This window comes from Pelophylax lessonae (assembly GCF_965119305.1).
Source record: "Pelophylax lessonae genome assembly, chromosome: 5".
Lineage (NCBI taxonomy): Eukaryota > Metazoa > Chordata > Amphibia > Anura > Ranidae > Pelophylax > Pelophylax lessonae.
In genome coordinates, this window is record NC_138772.1 from 105131951 (window position 1) to 105157624 (window position 25674).

The 25674-nt window shown below is 44.6% G+C and overlaps 1 protein-coding gene across 2 annotated transcripts in view; it reads right to left on the reverse strand.

Moving 5' to 3' along the window:
- Nucleotides 1-25674, reverse strand: part of RBM33 (RNA binding motif protein 33) — a 347098-nt gene that overhangs the window by 231055 nt on the left and 90369 nt on the right. For both annotated transcript variants that reach the window (XM_082258397.1, XM_082258398.1), the window contains exons 7-8: nt 23342-23513; nt 3000-3190 (exon numbers count right to left, since the gene is read on the reverse strand). In XM_082258397.1, coding sequence (XP_082114523.1) covers nt 3000-3190; nt 23342-23513 — 363 coding nt within the window. The remainder of the gene's footprint in view (nt 1-2999; nt 3191-23341; nt 23514-25674) is intronic.

Genomic DNA, 25674 nt, shown 5'->3' on the forward strand with positions numbered 1-25674 from the left:
GTGGTCTGATGAGACCAAGATTAACGTATTTGGTTCAGATGGTATCAAAGCGTGTGTGGCGACAACCGGGTGAGAAGTACAAAGACAAGTGTGTCTGGCTTACAGTTAAGCATGGTGGTGGGATTGTCATGGTCTGGGGCTGCATGAGTGCTGCCGGCACTGGGGAGCTTCAGTGCATTCAGGGAACCATGAATGCCAACATGTACTGTGACATACTGAAGCAGAGCATGATCCCCTCCCTTAGGAGACTGGGCCACAGGGCAGTATTCCAACATAACAACCCCAAACACACCTCCAAGATGACCACTGCCTTGCTAAAGAAGCCGAGGGTAGAGGTGATGGACTGGCCAAGCATGTCTCCAGACCTAATCCCTATTGAGCATCTGTAGAGCATCCTCAAATGGAAGGTGGAGGAGCGCAATGTCTCCAATATCCACCAGGTCTGTGATGTCATGGAGGAGTGGAAGAGGAGTCCAGTGGCAACCTGTGAAGCTCTGGTGAACTTCATGCCCAAGAGAGTAAAGGCAGTGCTGGAAAATAATGGCGGCCACACAAAATATGGACACTTTGGGCCCAATTTGGACATTTCACTTAGTGGTGTACTCACTTTTGTTGCCAGCGGTTTAGACATTAATGGCTGTTTGTTAAGTTATTTTGAGGGGACAGCAAATTTACACTGCTAATACAAGCTGTACACTCACTACTTTACATTGCAGCAAAGTATCATTTCTTTAGTATTGTCACATGGGGTGTACTCACTTTTGTGAAATACTGTAATATATATATTATATACACACACACACACACAAACACAGTTAGGTCCATATATATTTGGACACAGGCACAATACTTTTGGCTCCGTATGCCACCAGAATAAAATAAAATGAAAATGAAACAATCCAAATGAATTTGAAAGACTGTGTTTCCTCCTTTCTGATGCTTTGCTAGGCTCTAACTGCAGTCATCTTCACTTGTTCTGTTTTTGGGCCTTTCTGCCTTGAGTTTTGCCTTCAGCAAGCAAAATGCATGGTCAATTGGGATGAGATAAGGTGATTGACTCGGCCATCACAGAATAGTCCACTTCTTTTCCTTCAAAAGTTTTGGATCATTGTCAATCTGTATTGTGAAGCACCAGCCAATCAACTTTGCTGCATTTGGCTGAATCTGGGCTGACCGTATATCTCTAAACACTGCAGAATTCATCAGGCTGCTTCTGTCACATCATCAACAAACACCAATGACCCAGTGCCACAGGAAACCATGCATGTCCATGCCATCACACTGCCTCCACTATGTTTTACAGGGGATGTTGTGTGCTTTGAATCATGAGCTGTCCCAAGCCTTCTCGACACACTTTTCTTCCCGTCATTCTGGTACAGATTAATCTTAGTTTCATCCTTCCAAAGAGAGCTTTTCCAGAACTGATCTGGCTTTTATTTTTTTTATTTTTTAGGTGTTTTTTGGCAAAGTCTAATCTGGTTTTTTTTGTCTTCAAGTTTATGAAAAGTTTGCATCTTGTAATGAACCCTCTTTGTTTGCTCTTGTGAAGTCTTCTCTTGATTGTAGACTGACAATGATACGCCCACATCCTGCAGAGTGTCCTTCACTTGTCCGGATGTTGTGAATGGGTTTTTCTTTACCATAGAGAGGATCCAGCGATCATCTATCACTGTTGTCTTCCGTGGACGTCCAGGCCTTTTTATGTTGCTGAGCTCACCAGTGTGTTCTTCTTTCCTCAGAATGTACCAAACTGTTGGCCACTCCTAATGTTGCGGTCATCTCTCTGATGGATTTGTTTGGGTTTTAAAGCCTTACAATGGCCTTTTCCACTTGCATGGGCAGCTCCTTTGAACACATGATGTAGGTTCACAAAAAAAAAGATTCCAAATGCAAAATTCACACTTAAGGCACACACAATAAGAAAATCAGAAGTAAAATTTAGCTCCACGAACAATCTCCTGATTTTCAGATGGTTCGTATGGTGCTTTCGACAGCCGATTATGAATTTTCGGACGACAAAAACTGAATCTGCAGGCTACAAGATTTATATTGTACGTGAACACAACGTCCAATTTTCGTTTTTCTACGTATGAAAACATAACACATTACATCACTTCTGAAGTTGAATTCTATCATACGAGAATTTTCGTATGAATATAACCTCTTTACTTTCGATATGAGACTAGCATGCAGCAAAAAACAAAAATTTGACCGATAATCTGATCATGTGTACGAGGCTTTAGAACCGACTCCAGGCCTTTTACCTGCTTAATCCATGAAGAATTAAAGGAGTAGCCCACACCTGGCCATAAAACAGCTTTTGATTCAATTGTCCAATTACTTTTGGTACCTTGAAAAAGGGGGATGGCTAATCTTAAGAGCTGTAATGCCTAAATCCTTCCTCCAATTTGGATGTACATACCCTCAGATTAAACCTAAGAGTGTGCACTTTCAGCTCATATCCATAGGTTTTGGTAAATACCTGAAAAAAATCTAAAATTGTGCATGTGTCCAAATGCATATGGACCCATATATATATATATATATATATATATATATATATATATATATATATATATACACACACACACACACACACACACACACACACATACATACATACATACATACATACACACACACACACACACACACACATATATATATCTTTTTTTTTTTACACATACAAATACAATTTGTAATTTTCTAAAAATAAAACGGTTATTGCACATAAACCATAAAAACCTAATCTCTTACTAACATTTTAGTTGCCATTTGTGTCCCTAAAAAACGACTGGAACCCAGCACAAATTTTTCATTCATGGGGAAACTGACAGCAATAAAATGCTGACAGAGGCTTTAACTCCTCAGTCTGTTAAAAAAGAAAAAAAAACTCAAGTTTTGGCTAGAGCTGGGGTTTACTTACACCCCTCGGTCTTCGGCATGACTAGAAAAGGAAAATATTGAGCATAAGGGAGAAAAAAATAAAATAAAAATACCCCTTGATTTGATCTTTGCTCTCTAGGGTTTCTCCTGTCATTCTGATTATGCCTTTGATCACCCATTCCACGGGGCATTGCGTTGTTGCCTCCTCTCCTGCCACCTCTTCTAGGGCCATAACGTCCTAATTTGCGCTGACGCTCCATTTCTTCAAATTCCATTAAGGATGCCTTTGCTTCAGCAGAAAGCTCTAAGGTGAAAAGTAAAAACAGACAGTAAATAAATCTATACATGGCTTAAAAGAGATCTGCTGTTAAGACTAAAGCTGGCCATAGATGGATTGTAATTTGGCCCGTTCAACAAGGTCGACCAAGTTTTAATCTATGGTCGATCCTGTTGAGAGGAGTCAAACTAATGATGGACTCCTCTTGACCGGGAAAACCGGTAAATTTTCCTTTGATCAGTGCTTTAGCCAATCAGCTGCAGTGCTGATCAGTGTATTCACTGTCAGAATACAATTGAGCAGTTTATCAGGCTCCCAATCAGACAACTGGCAATAGGACATAGCAAAGTCTAATGAAAAAGTACAACACGCAGTAATTCCAAACAGACTCAGAGTTATTGAAATCAGAACAGTAAGAAAGGTGCTCTGATTAGTTGCTATGCGTTAGTAGACTTTCAATCAACAGCCACTTAAACAGGAAACTGCAGGAAAGTCAGTAACAAAAACACTTTCTTGAGAATACAGAATAGGACACAAATAAACTTTGGCTGTTTAGAGCAGCTTTTTTCAACCAGAGTGCCTTAACAAAAGGCCTAAAAATGTACAAAAAATTGTATACAAGCCAGAAGGTGGATCAAGCGTGCCTTTTAGTCACACAAAGCCATTGGTTTTCATTATGCACCATTACAACCTTCAAGACAATGGTATCGTAACAACCAATGAGGTCATCAGTTAATAAGGAGGATGTCTGTCACCTTTCAAAGCATCCTTGTTTGACCCAGCTCTGCCCCTCTCTCAGCACTGAGGTCATGTTAGCTGACTGATGGAGAGAAATTGAGGTAGAAGAGAAACATTGGAATACTAGTGAGTACCAGTCTGCAAAGGTGTATTTGCTTTGGAACAAGAAATCACCTCTAACATTTGGTGTCTGACGTGTGGATGTTGCAGCTTTATGTAAAAATATTAGAGCTGTTTTTTTACATTTTAGAATAGGTTGCTTCCAGACAGTAAATTTTTTATAGGGTGCCTTGAGATAGTCTATAATTTTAAAGGGTGCCTTGACTGAAAAAAGGTTGAGAAATACTGGTTTAAAGGATGCATCACACAATAAAAGTTCCTACGATGCAACAATCTAAAAGAGTAGACAATTGTCTCTCATGGAGACTTTTTTGATCTCAAGACCCAAGCACAAAATCAGAGAGAGCAGTTTATTTTCTGGATGAAAAACATTTGCTTGGGCTTTATTTAGCGTGAGGCCCAAGTATTACAAACGAATAACCAGTGAGAGTATTTTTTAAAGTTCATTACCCAACCAAAAGTCTAAAGCATCTGAATAGTCTTAGGGATGTTTACAGATAGGTGGAAGGGAGAGGAGCAGAAGGTGGTCTTCCGGATACCCTGTGACCTGCATGCCCAGACTTTTTAAGAGGACAAACTGGAAAAGTTGGTCTCCCACTGCAAAGCAAAGTGAAAATGAGGTGGGTAAATGGAAATATGCAGAAAGGTATCTTGGATGTATACAGAAGCAAGGTATTCCCCTTTTCTAATAACTGACCTTGCAGGTTCCATGCAAAGCTAGGACACTATTGTTTAGGCATTTAGGTGCAGCATAGGATCAATTGTTTGAATAAACTCTTTTAACCCTGTCCATAGGAGGCAATAGAACACAACTATTGCCTGGAACAAGAGATGGTTTAGGGCATTCTGCAAATCTGACTGTCCTTGAGCACATGTTGGTTAATTGGAGAGAAGAAAGCAAGAGGGAGAAGAGTTTGGAGCCATTTGCAGCCCTTTGAAACCACTTATTTACTCACAGGTCCGGGACATCTGTAAGCAAGTGCAACCCTTCATTGGGAAGATGGCTTTGCATGGTATATTTGTTGTTTCAAGTCTTGAGCCAAAAGGAAGGACTAACATCTGGCTTAGCAGTTGAAGCCTAGGTAGAGCATTGAGGGGCACTGCATTTTGAGAAGGTAGAACCCCCCCCCTGAGGTGGATTATGGAATCTGCCACCGTGAAAGAAAGTCCTTTCCTTGTGACATCTCTGAACAATTTGTCAAGTACCTCACAAATAGAAACGCATCCTTTGAACGCATACATATGGGGGTTTATGGGTATGGAAACCATATGGATGGACCATGGCCCTTGACCTGCATAGCACCCTGAGGCTAATCACAAATCGTCCCAAGTACTGAAGTGAGCACCCATCCAGGATCCAGTGCCTGAAAAAACATTACAGGCTGTCTCCATGGCGTGGGGTTTGGGTACAACTCCCTAGGTTTTGCAGAGATTGCACTGATCCAGATGCACTGCTTCTATTGTATTAGAAGACAGAGGAAATTAATTGAAGCATCCAATGTAAAATATAAACTAGTTAAACCAAGAGTTAATTATCCATAAGGGAGAAGAGGTCCATCACCTCAGGACACAAACAAAATAACAAAATCCTCAGGGGAGTAGGGTAGGGTTATATGGGGGACACACAGGAGGCTTGTTCTCAAAAGCATTGCCAGTGTCCAACCACCTTAAGGTACCAGCTTATAACCCAGGGCATATGAATATCAAGCCTTTGTCCTGTACAGTAGAATTATGTAAAATTCATTAGGGTACAGACTTGCATGACCAAGTAATTGTCAGGCTATCAAATTACAGAAAAATTGCCTGGTAATGAAGGGGTTTATACAGGCATGTACTCCAGTGGATAACATTACACTAGGGAGACTACTGTGGAATGAAGAGACCACTCTTACAGGAATCACTAGAGTCCCGAAAAAGTAATTCAACTCAGTCATATGCAATTAAAAATGTCATACTAGATTGAATGACCCTTTTAGGGGATTTTAAATAGTACATGTTTTCACAAAAAATATATATAAAACAATGCATAGATCACTTTCAAGGTTGATACTAAGAAGTATCTGTAGAACATTTCAGATAAAAAATAAAACATTTTTGCTAAAAATTATTAGGGACAGATCCATTTTTTGTCTTAGACAAGGATGAACTTCTAATTCAGCTTTGGAGGACCAGATGCAGTAAATGTCATTATATAGAAAAGGGGTTAATTAGAAATCAAACACAAAAACATGGTAAATTTGATCTTTACCTCATCCAAAACCTTCCCATCCCCCTCTTGCTTCTGCTTACACTGGACTCCTATTCACATTTAATGCCGTGAATCAGCAATTATTTTTCATCTGGCTCTAAGTGTCAAGATTAATTTCACCATCCCTAGTAATAAAATGGTTTCAAATGACATCTTTAATCAGCACATAAAAATACTTCCCTCCAATAGAGACAAGCTGTCACAAAAGGTCACCGATATGTGACAGGACGAAAATTATGTTTGTTACTCCAACTGAAATGTTAATTCATTCTTTAAGTGTTTCTTTATAGCACTGAGCATGAGAAGTAGAGGATAAAACTTAAAACTAATAATTTTAAAAATATTAGGATACGGATACAGAACTCCAACCAATGATTAAAGAATAAGTTTATCTTTAAAAAAAAATAAATAAATGCACACGATTTTGCAGAGAAAAAAAAAGTGAAATGATTTTACAGAAGCCTGCAAAGTATTGTACCCTTGATGAGTCAATGGCGGGTGAAATGTCAGTCTCCTGTATCTTTCCACCTGTATCTCTAACAGCTTTGTCAGAAAACTGGAGGGGAGGAAGAGTTAATGGACTAAGTGCATGCTGATCTCTGGGCTTGCAGTCTTGCACATATCAAATTTGTATCATTTGGTGGTATTTAATCAGCACTGGTTATTTATTTTTTTGCTTAACAAAAAAATATCAAAAATTTTGAAAAAAAAAAAAATTTTCTTCAATTTTGCAAATAGTTAAGTTTTCTCCTTCACTAATGTGTGCTAATGAGGCTGCACTGATGGGCACTGATTCTTGGCACTGAGGAGATGACACTGATAAGGCTGCACTGATAGGCAGCACTGATGGGCACTGTTTGGACTGCATTGATAATCAGGACACTGATAATCAGGGCCCTGATTATCAGTGCACATGTCCCTAACAAAAGCCAGTTACCGTCTCTCCTCTTCTCTCCTCATGATGTGTGCTGATGAGGCTGCACTGATGAGCACTGATTGTTGGCACTGAGGAGATGACACTGATGAGGCTGCACTGATAGGCAGCACTGATGGGCACTGTTTGGACTGCACTGATAATCAGTGCCTTGATTATCATTGACATTGTCTCTAACAAAAGCCAGTTACCGGCTCTCCTCTCCTCACACGGTTAACGGGAGGAGAGAAAAGCCGATAACCAGCTTGTGTTTACATCCTGTGATCTGCTGTCATTGGCGACAGCTGATCACGTGGTAAAGAGCCGCTACGATTGGCACTTCACCCAGATCTGTGAGGACGTCCATGGATGCCTTTCTGGCATTGGAAGCCTGCGCTGTAGCTGTCTTTCGGCTAGGGAGCGGGCAGCAAGCAATTAAATGAGCTTTAGCCCAAAGAAGATGTCTGCAATTATTGGATCATTAATTGGATATGGCTTCTTAGCATTATAGAGCTTTACCTTACATTTTTGGATGGCACGGCAAACTGTGTTCACAGATTTTTGGAACTATTCCTGAGACCACGTAGTGATGTCGATTACAAGATCATACCTGTTTAATGCTATGCTTTCTGAGAGACAGAAGATCACAAGCATGCAATATGGGTGCATCGGGTAGATGCTCGGAATCTTTTGATATCATGTACTGTAGATAATATATTTAAAGGCTTTTCAATTTTAAGCTGAGGAACATGATTCTGAAATGGTTACAACATTTTTAGACACAGCTTTTTACAGATTGGTGGACCTTTTCCCATCTTGACTTCTGATGGACCATTGCCCATCTTGACTAATGAGACACTAAGATGCTCTTTTTTTTTTTTTACCCAATCAGGTTACTGATCTCTTGCCAATTAACCCAACTAGTTGCATAATGTTCTTTCAGCACTTCGTTGTTAGTATAACTTTGCCAGCTTTTTGTTACTCTATCCCAGCTTTTTGGAGACCTGCTGATTACATTAATTTAAAAAATCACCTATTTTTTTTCTGGAACATTTGTCAGTTTAAATATTTGGTATATTTTTGATTGTGAATAAAATATGGGTTTATGAGATTTGCAAATCATTGCATTCTGTTTTTTGTAGAATTTACACAGCATCCCAACATTTTTTGAATTTAGAGTTATAAAACGTGTGAACAGAGGACCAGGATGTGGCCTGGGAAATTTGTAAAACAGATGCCTGGAGCTGAAAATTCAACTGCTGACGGCTGAGAAAGTCCTACTGCCAATTTTACATGCTTCTTCCTGAGCAGCTCAACTTCCTGTAGCCCCCTTGATAGTTGGTGTATGCTACAGTTCTGGCATTGTTCAACTATACTCAAGTGGCGCTTTTCCACTGCATGGAACCGTAACGGTTCGGCACGCTTTTGTGCTTTTCCACTGCTGGTACCGCATGGTATAGGGTCGGAACGGTTCGGTACGGTATAGGTTTGCTTTTCCACTGCATGGAACCGAACGGTACGGTACGGCTCTGAAAAAACAGTACCTACTCGATTGTGGTTCCAACAGGTACCAAACTGGTACCATATCCCACAATCCTTTGCATGCAGTCACTACTAGCCACTGATTGCTCAGAGAATCCCACCCACCCCGTTGTTATCCCACCCACTTAACTTTAGTACTACTTTAGTGGAAAAGCAAACCTATACCGTACCGTACCGAACCGTTCCGACACTATACCATGCGGTACCAGCAGTGGAAAAGCAAACCGGGCCAAGCAGGGCCGAGTAGAGCCGAGCCGGTACGAGCCGGTACTTGCAGTGAAAAGTACCAAAGGTGACCCCAAAGGTAAAAAATACCAGTGTGGAAAAGCCAGCTGATTTGCTTGAAGCTCCAGGAAGGATGTTGATTGGCAACTTCTATTCTCCTCATGACCACATTCCCCAAATAGAGGTGTACTACCTTGAAAATTTATTGTCAGGATTCAACCTAATCAAGCCATTATCAGTGACCTATAAAGATTTTTTCCATGAAAGCTCCACTGGCTGTGATCAAGTGTAGGGAGAGGTGGGCTGGGAGTGCTGGAGATTCAGGTAGAAGACTGGGATGATTTATGGGAAAAACCTTTCAAACACCTAGTGGCGGCCAGGGATAGGTTAATCAAGTTTAAATTTCTTCACAAAATTTACTACACTCCGGCTATACTGGCCAAAATGTATCCCTATCTCCTCGGCAGAATGCTGGCAATGTACTTTTTCCCCCGCAGATGCTGACCACAAATTTTGGAGATGTCTGCAGATCCAGAATTTTGGGTGGGAGATAACCTCCTGTATCTCAGAGGTTCTCATGGTCCCCATTCCTATGTCAGTTAGGGTCTGTCTCATGGGCCTGGTGGAGGACGTGGTACCTGTCACTTGCCCATAGAACACTTCTCAATATACTTATATTCTATGGCAGGAAGGCTATACTTCTTCACTGGAAAAAGCAACTGCCCCTTCACTCTATTGGAAGGGTCTGGTGAACTCCATGATGCCCTTTTATAAAGCAACAACCTTATCTCAGGGATGTAGTAACAAATTTGATTAAGTGTGACAATCCTGGATAAACTCAACATCCACAGTAGGATGAGACACATCTCTTTAATAACCATGTGGGCACATCATAGGGGAACTGGGAATAGATGTGTAAACCAGTTGATCCTGTGAGGAAGAGCATACTGCCACACTACAGAAGGAAAGCTGTCTGGTGGTCATTTCTATTTTAAACTTTTTTCTAATGACGCATGGTGCAACATATATCCTGAATTTCTCCTTCTCCTTCTGAATTAAAAGTTGTGCTGGCTAATGTGGGGTAGGGGATGAGGGGAATTTAATTCTAGAGAGTCGTTCTATGTCTAGTTTAGGTAACTCTGTCCCTAATGACAGGGACTTGGCCCTTAAGGCAGTGTTTCCTTTTTCTTACACTGTCTGCGAGCCTGGTTATATTTTTGTATAATGTATTGTATTTTCTATACAATTTAAAACTACTACAATTTAAAAGATTTTTCAAACAAAAAAAGAAGATACCACAAGCAATAACGCTTAGCAACCACTGCATTTTAAACAACTCCACTGTCTTGTGACAATGTAGTCAGGGTAAGCGGAAAGAGGAACACCCTTGCCGCATTGAAGGGCCTGTGGGTGCCAAAAGGAACCGGTGCCCCCGACGCCAAGTTTCACGCAATGACACAGACAGTGCATCCACCAGCGCCTATATAGGCATGGCTAGAGGAGCAGAGGAATCATCCTCACTATCTGAGCACTCAGGGTGCATGGACGCAGCCCCCAGTAGGGTCGCTATATACTCAGCTCAAAAAACAATCAGGGGAGGCCTTCGACTGCGATCCCGCAAAGGGGACGACGGTCAAGGGCCCACAATGGACCACCTATCAGACCCTGCAAAAAAAAAAAAAAAAAACAAGGGGGTTGACCTCAGAGCCCTCCATAGAGGACATAATAGGACATAGCCGGCCGGCCGCCATGATGCAGAAGCGCACGCAGGGTACCCTCACAATAATGGCGGCAAGGCTGCCCCCACAGCACTACCCCTTCCAAGGGAGGTGCCAAGTTGACCACATGGTCTAGCAGGCCGCAGCCTATATTTTTGTGGAGGCCAAGCCACAGGTGGCCAAAAGAAGAGTGGGGGCTTAAGCTACACACACAGAGGCTGCCCCCCAACGGCGGTGGCCCACTTGGCCATATGGCCCAATAGGCCGCGGGCCAATTTTTTTTAAGGCACCCAGTCGCCAGGACGCGAGACCGAGCGGAAGCGACCACACAGGGGCAGTGGAGGGGAAGGTGGATGTCCAAATGGGAGGCAGTGGGCATCAGCCACTCACAGGGGCCGCCTCACATAGTTTCCAGCGAGTAGGCCGCAAAGCCGCGGACTAAATCTTTGCCAGGATCCGGCCGTGTGAGGCGCGTACATACGGATGTTAAAACATCTGCTCCCCACCCAACAACCACCAAAGGGAGACTAGAGGACATCCCTGCCCTAGTCACAAACCCCCAGGGTGGCAGGGAACCCTGCTAAACCCCCCCTTGCGCCCCAGGATAGCCTGGTCAGCAGCAACTTCAACCAGCTCAGCTTAAGAGCACTTGGCAACAGCCAGCTCATAACAGCACCCAGGGAGGGCCCAAAGACACACACTGACCGAAATTTTAGAGGGGCTGGGGAAGGATGGGTCCCAGGTAGGGGGCCCACGTCCACCCCAAAACCCTCTAGGGGTAGTGGGGGGGGGGGGGGACAGCTACTTACCACACCAGAAACAGGGCGGGCACCACTCCATCGCAATGTGGGTGCTGTCGGCCAGGAGGAAACCTCCTGGTGCCAAACCAGCCACATATGGCGGGTCAGAGCTCCCGACCACCTATCAGCCGGATCTTGAAAGGCCAGGGATGTCTTAACCGGAATTAAGGTGGCTTTATTTAACCTGGAAACCAGCGAGTCCACTACAGATGGGACCGTCCAATTTTTAGGCAGGGAATCCTCATAAGGATACTGCATCGCAAAAGGCTCAGTGACCGCAAAAGTGCGCTTTGGACAACCCCACTATTTAGTGACAATATAAGCAAAGTAAGCAGGAAAGAGTAACACCCTCGCGGCCTTGGAGGGCCTGTGGGTGCCAAAAGGGTCCGGCGCGGCGCCTCTGAAGCGTCAGCCGCATCCTCCTTTTTCAACGTTTCATGTACGGACATAATCAGCACATCCACCAGTGCCTTTTCAAGCACCTCTAGAGGAGCAGTGGTATCATCCTCATTATCTGAGCATGCAGGGTGCGTGGCCACAGACCCAGAAGGGTAACTCACATCTGTGGTGGCCGAATCAGATTCAGGATCGGATGAGACAGGTGAAGCAAGTGAAAGTGGGGGGCGCTTTTTGCTAGCCCGTTTTCCCAGGACCAAATCTACCTTGGACACTAAGGACTCCTGGACTGCCGTTAGTGCAGTCAGGGATTGTTGGGAGCCGGAGGGCCCAGCAGCCTCAGAGGGGATCAGGTTGGGAAATGTGCTTCATGGACTCAATTAGAAAAGAGGGGACTCACACAAACAAAAGTGGATAACACTGCTGGAGACACCCCCCCCCCCTGCGCTGGCGGCACCACAGGGCCCAGCACAGAGCACTACCACTGCTATAGCACAGAGAGGGAGAGAAAACCCCACAAAAAGACTCACCAACGATCAGGCACTTATAGCACCAGGCAAACAGCACTCCATGCAGCGATCAGGGAGAGAAAGCGATCCGGAGAGAGCACCGAACACGATCCCAGCAGGAAGAGGGGTCCTGGCAGGAGCCCCTACCAGGTACACCCTCTTCCCAAAGAGCGATTGGTCGATCGTCTGGTGGCAGGCGGTGCTTCCCCCCTATCCCCAGCTCGACCTAAAAAGGTATGGCCACCCCATGGGAGGGAAAGGGGGTAGGGAAGGGGCAGGAAGGGAAGGAAGGGGGGGGGAGGGAAGGTGAGGAGGGGAAAGGGAAGGTGGGGAGGGGAAAGGGAAGGTGGGGAGGGGAAAGGGAAGGTGGGGAGGAGAGAAGAGGGGGGGGTGGGGAGGGGAAGGGGAAGGTGGGGAGAGGAGGGGGAAGGGGAAGGTGGGGAGAGGAGAGGAGGGGGAGGGGAGAGGAGGGGGAGGGGAGAGGAGGGGGAGGGGAGAGGAGGGGACTGCCCCTTATGCGTAGTCAAGCTTTTTCCTGCCTAGTGTTCTACTCCTGTAGGGAGCAGTATAACCCAATGGTCAAGATAAGGAGCTGTGTCAATCAATGAACGAAAAATAAATCAGGATGTGTAGGTAGGCATCCTTGATATCCACCTATGCCAGGAAATCCCCCTGATGAAGCAGGAAAATCAGCAATCAGTGTGGATTCCATCCTAAACTACTGTACATTTAGAAATTTGCTGAGACCCTTTAGGGCAGTGGTTCTTAACCTGGGTTCGATCGAACCCCAGGGGTTCGGTGAGTCAGTCTCGCGGGTTTGGCGGGGGGGGGGGGGGGGGGGTCAACGGGGCATTTGCTCACCCCCAAGAAAATTACTGATTGTGAGGCCGAGCGCACCCCGGGAAATCAGAGCTGCGGTCGGGAAAACTCACAGCCATTACACAGACACCTGACGCTCCGCCCCCTGTACCTCCCCCAGCAGGTTTCCAGCCTATCTCCTGCAGGCTGCTCGAGTGGGTGGGATGGGGACGTACCTGACCACGGAGATCACGCCCACCTGGAAGAGGGAAGTGTGAGCAGCCGAGCAGAGGGAGCCGAGTGAATGTTCCTGGAGGTAGGCTCAGCTAGCTGTACATGGTGGATTAGTTTACAAGCACCTCTATGCTAAGTCAGCTGAGTTACTACAGCTTAGCATAGAGGTTAGCTAACAAATGTAAATGCATGTCCTTTTCATTTAGCTCAAAGCATTGTGAATGCCCCCTGGTGTGTGCCCTAACAACACCTCCCCCCCCCCCCCCCCCCCGTGTGTGCCCTCCTGACACCCCATGGTATGCCCTCCCAACATCTCCCCCCAGTGTGTTCCCTCCTGACACCCCATGGTATGTCCTCCCAACCCCCCCAGTGTGTGCCCTCCTAATACCCCATGGTATGTCCTCCCAACCCCCCCCCCCCCAGTGAGTACCCTCCTGATACCCCATGGTATGCCCTCCCAACACCTCCCCCCCCAGTGTGTGCCCTCCTGACACCCCACGGTATGCCCTCCCAGCCCCCCTGCCCCAGTGTGTGCCCTCCTGACACCCCATGTTTTAATGTTTTTTTTCTTTAATGGTTTTGTTCTTTAATGGTTTTGTTCTTTAATGGTTTTGTTCTTTAATGGTTTTGTTCTTTAATGGTTTTGTTCTTTAATGGTTTTGTTCTTTAATGGTTTTGTTCTTTAATGGTTTTGTTCTTTAATGGTTTTGTTCTTTAATGGTTTTGTTCAATTTGTGCACCTATGTATAAATATATACCTAAATATACACCTATGTTTTGAATTTGAAAAAATCATATTTTGTTTTTCCAATTAAGAAGGGTTCGGTGAATGCGCATATGAAACTGGTGGGGTTCAGTACATCCAACAAGGTTAAGAACCACTGCTTTAGGGTCTAGAATAGGCCAGATGTCTCTGCTTGGCATGTGAACTGTAAACAGGTCGGAATAGAAGCAGTGAGAAGTCTCAGCCTCCAGTTGGGATGTGATAACCCCCGGGACAGCAGCCTTTCTAGAGCTGCCAATAAAACTGCTCTTTTTTGGAGGCTCTGAAAATACCCTCTTGAGAGCATAAGTGTAGAGGGCGAAAGCAGCAAAACTCCAGCTTGTAACCCATGGACAAATCGCTGCCTGCATGAGGCCATACCTTCTTAAGGGTTTTAAGGGCTTGGTACTCTATAAAGAGGGCACCCAACAGAGATAAAGGAAAAAGAAAAAAGATGAACTGGGCAGACTGTACTTTGTTTTCCCTCCTCCTTATGTGGGGAGAGGACTGGTCAATCGCTCACTAAAAAATGCAGAGCTTGGAAAGTGAAGAAGTGTGTTTAGATATTTACTTTAGTTCATTACCGATTTGTTAAAATTACCTTTTGCTGCCACTGTTAATATCTTAAACCTAAAGCAAAAAAAAAAGGGATTTTTGACCTACCGTAATATCCATTTCTCTGCTGTTCATTGATGGACATAGCTCCTGATATTCAGAACCATTGGGTTATACTGCCCCCTACAGGAGTAGGATGCTAGGTAGAAAACAATTCTGGCTACACCCATGGGCAGTCTCAGGTGGTATACTCCATTCTCTCTGCTATAGCCACACAGTTTTGTTACAAGCAGTGTCAAGAGAATTAAAACTCCACAGGGGTGGGTGCATCAATGATCAGAGAAATAGATTTTACAGTAAGTCAACAATCCCATTTTCTCTTTCGTTCATTGACGAACAGCTCATGATATTCATATACCATTGGGACATCCCAAAGCACTGTTAAACATGAGAGGTGGGAACAACAAAAAATTTCCACAGCTAAACATTAGCCAACCAGGCAATAGGAGCTTATACAAACAACTGGAGCCCACCTGAAAAAAACAACACCCCCCTCAAAGAGGATCAGGTACTCAAACAGCAGCCTGCAAAACCTTGCGGCCAAAAGAAGCATCCGCAGGTGCCAACACATCCACTTTATAAAACTTTGTAAAAGTGTGCACCGACGACCAGGTGGCCGCCTTGCAAACCTGCATTACTGATGCCTAAAGACGGAAAGCCCAGGAGGTACTAAGCATCCTTGACTGGGAAAGGAGGAACCTGACCACTGATGGAATAAGCCTGAACCACCATCTGTCTGATCCATTTGGAAATGGTCACAGAGGAAGCAGACATTCCTTTTCGAGGTCCAATGGTAAGCACAAAGAGTCTGACTTCCTGAAAGACTCCTTAAATGCCAGGTACACCCTAATTGCTTGTACCAGTTCCAAGGCATGCAAGGCAATTACCTTTGGATGTTTAGGGCTGGGACACAGGGAAGGCAACAATGTCTTCATTCAAATTAAAATCAGAGACAACCTTTGGAAGGAACGACAGACAGGGGCGAAGAACCACCTTATCCCTGTAATTTATCCGGTAAGATGGACAGGATAACGCCATCAGTTCCGACATCCTGCGGGCAGAGGTGATAGCCATTAAAAAGGTCATCTTCTGGGACAGCGTAAGCAGGGGAATCTCTCAAATATTTTCAAAGGGAGGCTTCTGTAGAGCTCAAAGCACCAAATAAAGATCCCAAGGCGGCAACAGAGCCCGCACTGGAGGAACCAAATGTTGGACACCCTGAAGAAAGGTACGCACCAGGGAGTGTGGCCAAAAGTCATTGGAATAAGACCGCCAAGGCCGACACCTGGCCCTAGATGGTACTCAAGGCCAATTTCTGTTCAACCCCCCCCCGTTGAAGGAAGGTCAAGATCCAAGCCACAGAGGAAGAACCCCAAAGAGACTCACACCACGCAATGTACATCTTCCACGTATGACGGTAGTACTTCCTAGATGTAGATTTCCTAACTTTCAACGGTGTAGGAATCACAGACTCAGATAAACCCCTATCCTTCAGCAACTGGCGTTCAACAGCCAAGCCGTCAAAGCCAGCGAATGTAAAGCAGGATAGAAGATCGGTCCTTGAGACAGCAGATCCTCCTTGAGAGGAAGCTGCACCAGATCGGTGTACCAAGCCCAGGGAGGCCAGTCCGGAGCTACTAAGATGACCAGAATCTCTTCTGCCTTGATCCTGCGTAGAAGTCTTGGCAGAAGCGAGGCAGCGTAAATCAGACAATACTGACCCCACAGAGTCACCAGCGCGTCTGTGGCGCTTGCCAGAGGATGCCTTGACCGAGCCACAAAGATCTGCACTTTAATCTGTTGGCGTATTCAGCTCAACAGAAACCTCGGGGGTACCCCACCAGAGAGACAGCTGATGAAATACCTCTGAATGAAGGGACCACTCACCTTGGTCCAACTCCAAAATGAAATTCCATGCTATAGCACCTTTTTCCTGAGCTCAGAGGCAGGGCCCTCTATCCGACCTATTCAGGTGTTGTTCCACGGAGCTCACAATTGGCTTCTCAAATGGCCACGGCCTTGCTGCCCTTTAAGACTGGGGTTGTCTGAGGCACTACTATCAAAAAACAAACATAGGGCACACCGGCCTAGCGCATTATCCTCAAAACTGGGCTTTATTAAATGTGCATAAAAAGGATCATCAAATCCAAACATCGGGAGGGACATTGTGTACAGATACACATTGTTCCTGATGTTCGGATTTGCTGTGCCTTTTTAAACCTGTGTTTTTGAGTATATACACTTACATTTAATAAAGCCCAGTATTGAGGATAATGCGCTACGCCGGTGCGCCCTATGTTCGTTTTTTGATTGTAGTCCCCTTGGTCCAACACTTGCAGACTGAGGTAATCCGTCTGCCAATTTTCAACCCCAGGAATGTGTGCAGCGAAGAGGGCTGGAACGAACCGTTCTGCCCACCTTAGAGTGCCAGCTACCTTCAGAGCCGGCAGGACACTTCTTGTGCCCCCTTGGTGATTGACAAAAGCCATGGTCCTGGCATTGTCCAATTGAATGCGCACTGGACAACCCTTTAGACAATCTGTCCAATGGTCCAGACACAGTCTGATCGCTCGGAGTTCCAAGACAATGATCGGTAGTCTGGACTCTTCCAGCGTCCAATCCCCTTGAGTAGAATGCTTGCCGAGGACGCCACCCCAGACGGACAGGCTAGCATCTGTGCTGACCACTGTCCAATACAAAGGGAGGAAGGAATTTCCCAGCCGAAGCGCCAGAGAACAAAGCCATCATATCAGGGACTCGCTCGTTCCCCGACTCAGCCGGTGATCTGATTGTCCAGAGACTGTGGAGTCTTGTTCCATTTGGTCAGAATCTCCCTTTACAGGGAACTCGTATGGAACGGTGCAAACGGAACTGCGTCGAAGGTAGACACCATCAGGCAGCCCCTGCATGCAAGCCTGGAGGGATAACCATCTGTTGGACAGCAGGAGGTGAATTGCAGCCTGCAATTTCGGGTGTTTGTCCAGAGGATGGAGCACTCTGGCTAAGGCAGAGTTCAGAGTCAGTCCCAGGTAGTCAAGCTTCGTGGACGGAGCAAGAGCAGACTTCTGAAAATTCAGAATCCTGCAGAGTTCGTATTGTGAGCTCCAGGTTTTCCACCAGAGCAGAGGGAGGCTACCATCCTCATTAGGAGACCATTCAAGAAGCCCAGTACCGCGATCCCCCGTTGGTGTAGCAAAGCTAGCACCGGGGCTAACACTTTTGTGAAGACCCGATGAGCAGAGGCGAGACCAAAGGGTAATGCCACAAACTTATAATGCCCCTCTCCCACAGCAAAGCGGAGAAAACGCTGGTGACTGGCACATATTGGAATGTGAAGTTAGGCATCCTTGATATTGATAGAGGTGAAAAATCTCCCTGATGCAGGGATGCCACCACTGTTCGAATGGATTTGATTCTGAACTTCTTTACCCACACAAAGCAGTTGAGTGCCTTGAGGTCAAGGATTGGACGCACTTTGCGTTCCTTTCTGGAGACTGTCAACAGGTTTGAGTAAAAACCCCGAAGACGTTCCGAAGTCAGAACCGGGACAATCACCCCCCTGAAGGGAACAGGTCTTGTACTGCCCCAAACAGGCCATGTAAGCTTTCTTGGGACAGGCGCAAGTTTGAAGGAAAACACCTTGCCGGGGGACCAGGGTGAAACTCAATCTTGTAACTGGACCGAATGACTTTGTGGACCCACTTGTCTTGCTCCGGGGAAGTACAAGGATCCGGAAACCAGCAAAGATGCCCCCCCCCCACACGAGTGAGGGCGCACCTTCACGCTAAAGGAGCCTTAGCCACAAGTCTGGAGAAGCCCGATCTTGGCTTGCCAGACCAGACTCGTTTGAATCCCCCTGAAGAGGCCCTAAAAGGCTTCAAGCTCTTGTCAGTCGACCCGGAGGGATGAAAGAACTTCTTATGAGCTATGTAAGGCCCACATCTACGACGAGGTTCCTTGCCCTTTGTAGCCCCCTACCCCCGTGGGACCTTTAATGTCGTCATTCAGGGTAGCACCAAACAGGCAATCTCCTTGCAAAGGAAGATCAGTCAAGGCCTTTTTTGAAGTCTGATCTGCAGACCAGCACTTAAGCCAAAAGACATGACGAAGGACCACCACCAAAACAGAGAGGCGAGCCATCAGGGGAGCTGCATCTAAAGAGGTATCACAGATAAACTGCAGTCCCTGGGCCAGCTGGAGAGCTCCATGTCACAGCGTGAGAGCTTAGCCCACTTGGTCAGAGTTTGCAACACTAGGGCAATGGTGAATACCAGTCTCATTGCTGAACCAGCCAGAGTGTACACATTGTGGGCCACAGCCTCCGCCTTTCGGTCAGCCGGATCCTATAAAGCAGATAAAGGTGGGGAAAAAGAGCAGTGCCATCTGAGTGTAGTGAAAACCATTTATTGTGACTTCAACAAATTACTGGACTGACGCCAATGAACCATCCCAGATAAAGACCACGACATCAATACAGCGACCATAAAACACTTACTGGGAGGAGAAAGGGTTTTTCCAGATGTACCGGTTCTCACACAACCCTAGTTGGTGTAACTTAAGGCAAAATTTGCCCCCATGGCTGTGCCAAGCATTTGAATGTAAAACTCTCAAATAAACTCAAAAATAGTTGTGGGTCAAGCAATAATGGGTGGCTTCTAAATTGGGCTTGGCGTGAATTTAAAATCGGATATTCGTCAAAAAAATTTCAAGCTGCTTGAAGGCAAACATGAGGTAGGGAGGTATATACAGTATTTCACAAAAGTGAGTACACCCCTCACATTTTTGTAAATATTCTATAACTTTTCATGTGACAAAACTGAAGAAATTACGCTTTGCTACAATGTATTATTGAGTGTACTGTTTTTATAACAGTATAAATTTGATGTCCCCTCAAAATAACTCAACACACAACCATTTATGTCTAAACCGCTGGCTGGTGAGTACACCCCTAAGTCAAAATGTCCAAATTGGGCCCAAAGTGTGAAGATTTTGTGTGTTTTCCAGCACTGCCTTAACCCTCTTGGGCATGGAGTTCACCAGAGCTTCACAGGTTGCCACTGGAGTTCTCTTCCACTCCTCCATGACGAAATCACAGAGCTGGTGGATGTTAGAGACCTTGAGCTCCTCCACTTTCCGTTTGAGGATGCCCCACAGAAAGCTCAATATGGTTTAGGTCTGGAGACATGCTTGGCCAGTCCATCACCTTTACCCTCAGCTTCTTTAGCAAGCCAGTGGTCGTCTTGGAGGTGTGTTTGGGGTTGTTATGTTGGAATACTGCTCTGCGGCCCAGTCTCCGAAGGGAGGGGATCATGCTCTGCTTCAATATGTCACAGTACATGTTGGCATTCATCTTTCCCTCAATGAACTGTAGCTCCCCAGTGCCGGCAGCACTCATGCAGCCGCAGACCATGACACTCCCACCATGCTTGACTGTAGACAAGACACACTTGTCTTTGTACTCCTCACCTGGTTGCCACCACACACGATTGACACCATCTGAACCAAATAATTTTATTGGTCTCATCAAACCACAGGACATTGTTCCAGTAATCAAGGTCCTTAGGCTGCTTGTCTTCAGCAAACTGTTTGCGGGCTTTCTTGTGCATCATCTTAAGAAGAGGCTTTCGTCAAGGATGATGCAATGTGCAGTGTATGGTCTAAGCACTGACAGGCTGACCCCCAACCCCTTCAACCTCTGCAGCAATGCTGGCAGCACTCGTACGTCTATTTCCCAAAGACAATCTCCGGATATGACGCGAAGCACTTGCACTCACAAGGCCTGTTTTGAGTGGAACCTGTCCTGTTAAACCGCTGTATGGTCTTAGCCACCAGGCTGCAGCTCAGTTTCAGGGTCTTGGCAATCTTATAGCCTAGGCCATCTTTATGTAGAGCAACAATTCTTTTTTTCAGATCTTCAGAGTTCTTTGCCTTGAGGTGCAATGTTAAACTTCCAGTGACCAGTATGAGAGCGATAACACCTGCTCCATTTTCACACCTGAGACCTTGTAACGAGTCACATGACACCGGGTAGGGAAAATGGCTAATTGGGCACAATTTGGACCTTTTCACTTACGGGTGTACTCACTTTCGTTACCAGTGGTTTAGACATTAACCACTTCCATACCGGGCCATTATTCGCACTCCACTCCTACATGTAAAAATAATCATTTTTTTGCTAGAAAATTACTCAGAACCCCCAAACATTTTTTTTATCGGAGACCCTAGGGAATAAAATGGCGGTCATTGCAACTTTTTATGTCACACGGTATTTGCGCAGAAATTTTTCAAACACAAATTTTTTGAAAAAAATATATATATATATATATATATATATATATATATATCAGTTTTATTAATAAAAAATAAAAAAAAAAAAAAAAAAAAACACTGAAGTTAGCCCAATGTTTTTGTATAATGTGATGTTGTTACACCGAGTAAATAGATACCCAACACGTCACGCTTTAAAATTGCGCACACCCGTGGAATGGCGCCAAACTTCGGTACTTAATTTCCATAGGCAACGCTTTAAATTTTTTTTTTTTTTTTACAGGTTACCAGTTTAGGGTTACAGAGGAGGTCTTGGGCTAGAATTGATGCTCTCGCTCTAAGGTTCGCGGCAATACCTCACATGTATGGATTGAGCGCCGTTTACATATGTGACTGCGGCGTATGCATGCGTTCGCTTCTGCGTGCGAGCACCCGGGGACGGGGGCACTTTAAATTTTTATTTTTACACTTTCCCTTTCATTTTTTTTTTTCGATCACTTATTCCTATTACAGGGAATGTAAACATCCCTTGTAATAGAAATAATGAATGATAGGTCCTCTTAATGGGGAGATTTGGGGTCAATAAGACCTCAGGATGTCTCCTACAGGTTAAAAAGCCTAAAATAAAAAAAAAAGATCCTCGGCTATAGAGCCGAGATCTCGGCAGTATTGACAACTGCCAGGTCGGGCGTGATGTCATCACGTCGCGCCTGTGCCTCCGAGTCTCAGAGACTGCTGGACCATCTGGTCCGCTTAGGCACCCCAGAGGAACGCTTTGGGCAATCCCATTCTTTTTTGAGCATGGCGTCAAATTTGCCGCTCTGGATGGCTTGTGAGTGCCGAACTTAACCTGCGCCTCAGTTGCAGTTTCAGCTTCGTCCTCCATTTTTAGGGTCTCGCGCACAGAAACTAGTGCGTCCACCAGCGCCTTATCTTGCGCGGCAGTGGAGGTAGAAATGTCATCCTCACTATCAGAGGAGATGGGGCACGAGGTAGCGCACCCAGCAAGGAGACGAGAGTCTGCGGTGGCTGAATCAGACTCAGAACCTGAGACATCAGATGAGGCAGGGGTAGGCGGAGGGCGTTTCTTAGCACCTCACCCTTTAAAGGCCACCTCTACCCGGAACACAAAAGCTTCAAGGATCGCCGAAATTGCATCTGTAGACAGCTGGGGTCTGGAGGGCCCTGCTGCCTCCCCAAGGGGGTCAGGTGGGGACACAAGATCTGTGGGATCCATGTTGCACCAGGGGAACCCATCAGGAAAGGCTGAAAAAATTACTTTTTAAAAAGTCCCACCGTGCTTGTTTATACCATGTGAGTTACTACTTACTGTGTCTACATATTTTAATAAATACTGCACTTAGAGGCGCTCTGTGTTTCTCTTGCATTGTTCCTATCCACAGAACCGACTTCCCTGTGTCTCGGAGCCAGCCCTTGCAGCAGTATTGAATACACATTTCTGCCTTACATAGTGACTCTTCTTGGGACTTTTTCCACTATGGACTTGAATACCCTTTACCCATTCATGGCCATGTAAGTCCCCATTACACGAACAATAATAGAGCCCTTTCATCTTTATTCATTGTAGCATTTTACTCCACCCCTGTAAGCCCTTTTCTAAGAGCGCTTGTTTTCTCTCCTTTTCAACATTTCACATCCACACTCTGCTTGTTCTCAATTAACAATTTATATTTATCTAGACATGTTAATGCCTAGAAAACATTCCAAGGACAATTAAAAATGGTATGCAAAAAGTGCACTTTTCTTGATTTTCAACCTGAAATCCTTCCACTGTTGCACTAGCCAATCCTTTATCATCTATATTCACTCATATTGGCACATTTCCAATATAACATGCAATTATCCCATTTATCAGTAATGTAAGCAGTTCGAAATAACCTAGCCCAAAACACATGATCTCCAAGTGAAAAACAAGAAAATGGCAACAAATACTCCACAAATGTTACTGACTGTAGCACTTCAAACTTGAGGTCTTAACAACGCATTGAAATGCATGAAGTGATCAAGACATTTTGGCAAATGTGGCTTAAACTACAAGCCTGCATCTATCACTTTTATGACTCATCCCGATTTGCTGTGGAGATCCTGGGTAAGTGAAAAGAATTGCTTTATCACACCACAAAACTCACTTGGTGTAACTTTATTAAAAAAAAAAAACCACAAGGATACCAAGTAACAAGATATTTACCCACTGCTATTGGGAATGAAAAAGTGTGCAAAAAAAAAAAGGAGGGGGGCGACAGTACATAACCCAAAAATAAAAGCATTTACCCAAAGTATCCGGAATGTTGCGCCTTTCACGGTGAGTATCTGATAGCCGGATAATGGTCCCTTCCTTTCGTTCTGTTTTGAAACGGATACGACCACCACCTTCTTCTTCTTCATCCTCATCATCTGACTCCTCCTTAATGTCTTGGGGAAATTCTTGAGATTCAATGAAAGCCTATAAGGGAAGAACACAAAATAGGGATTTTGTCTAAAAACAAAGAAAATTTGAACTTTTGTAGAAAATTTTTACAAGTCAAAAATATGTCAAGAGCTCAGGCTACAACAGAAATCAAGCTTAACCCACCTGCTCTAGGTGGGTTAAGCCTAGATAAATTTTCCAAATGTGGGTTAAGCCTGTTGATAAATGTACCAAAGTTTTGTGTATATGGTGTTCATAACCAGATCAACTTGACTAAAATCCTCATAACGTTTCCCTGGAACGCTCTACCTAAAAGAATCGACCTATACAGTATAAGGAATATAAGATTTTTAGAATCTCCAAAAAAAAAAAAAAACTTTATTGGGGACACAGGTCCCACTCCTATGTTTGGAATAATGCTTTCAGTATTTCTTTGCTACAAAACTGTGGCATGCTGGTGGTTAGCCTACAGGTTTGCTTGCCTGAGTTTAATCCTGAAGGCGTATTATAACCAAAAGGTTAAAAACTTCCTGTATCCCTCAATGAACCCCAAAAAAGATTATGAGTACACAAAAAAAATGTGGATTTGTGGTGTAAAATCCTTTTCTTGAAATACTGTACAGTAAAGATCCATATGAAAGGGTTATGCCTTATGTGATCAGACACCGAAAAAAAAAAAAAGACCGGAAATCCCCTTCAGGGCCTAGGGTTCCCCAGCTAGGCAAAGCTTCAGTTTTTGTAGCAAGACATGAAACAAGGAAAATGGGTGGGATCTCTGGTCCTATGATGTACGCCAAGTATTTTAAAGATAAACCAAAAATCCCAATTTGTTTACCATACACCCCAGGTCATGAGGTATCTTCAAATACAGGACAAGAATATCCCAAAGCACTGATTGGGGGGAACAAAAAGCCAACAGGCCACAAACAACAAAACTCGAACTGGTTAGAAACCCACGAAGCAGCCTGCAATACCCACAGAGCAAAGGTCATGTCTGCAAAGGCTCAAACGTTCAGCTGTTAAAAATTCATAAAGGAATTAACTAAAGACCAGGTAAGCAGCCTTCACCAAAACCAGACAAAACCTCAGCTGCCAAAACTTTACATTAAAAAAGTCCAGGAAGCACCGACACTCCTGGTAGTATGAGCAGTCACTGAGAATGGAGGAACTTTGCCTGATAAAACATACTCACATTCCAAAATGGATAGAAGCTCCACTCCTACCTATATATTTCAAACACCATTTTTTATCTTCAACATCAATTCTGTAACTACCTTTTCATTATAGACATTTTAGTATCCTCAAATGGAGATGGAGATTTGAAAAAGAGAGAGGAGGGTGGTGAATGTGAGGCTACTATCATCTGCATATAAAACATGCCTTTTTTGTAGAAAAGTAAAATCCACATATATAAACACACACATCACAAGAAATGTTAAAATTGAATTCCAGCTAGCCTGCTCCTGTAAATTTGCTCATATACATCAAAATGTACAATTACTAGCCTAATTGCTAATAATTATACTATCTAAACATCCATCTCATTTTATGCTACATGGCCATCCATCAAACACATAGATTTCCTGCAATAAAATAGAAAGCAAAAGGTTGAAACAAAGGATGATCATCTCACATAAATCGAACAGGTTTGTCCTAGAAAGTCCTTGTCCTACTTGTCCTGATCTATTTCCAGAAAAGATCTGCCATACACATTTATAAAAGGGGAGCTTAGAGCAGGACTAAATGATTCAAGCAGCGAATGGTCACTAGGTTATAAGTTGTAAGGTCGTGCTAAACCTATCCCAAAATAAACTTCATTGCTTCATTCATGCAAAGAAATATGAACTGTGAATAAAAATAATTGACACTGTCACTTGTGGTCCAGATGAAGTAGATTGATAGTACAGAGATTGTCCCACAACAATGTATATTGGGCTTTTCACCTCCCTCTCATACCAGTGCAATCAGTATAAAGTCCTATAGGCATGCACACAAGGTCCTGGTCCAGGACGTCAGTTATATGGAACGCAGTCTGCTGCCCTTGTGAACAGACCTTCCCTCACAGGAACGTGTACTGATTAAAAGTTGCATCACACGTTGATGCATCTGAAGCAGTCAGGACGCCCCGCGAAAGCAGTCAGGCTCATTTATTGTGCAGCTGCCTGATCCTTTGGCCATCCAGGCTCCTATGGAATAT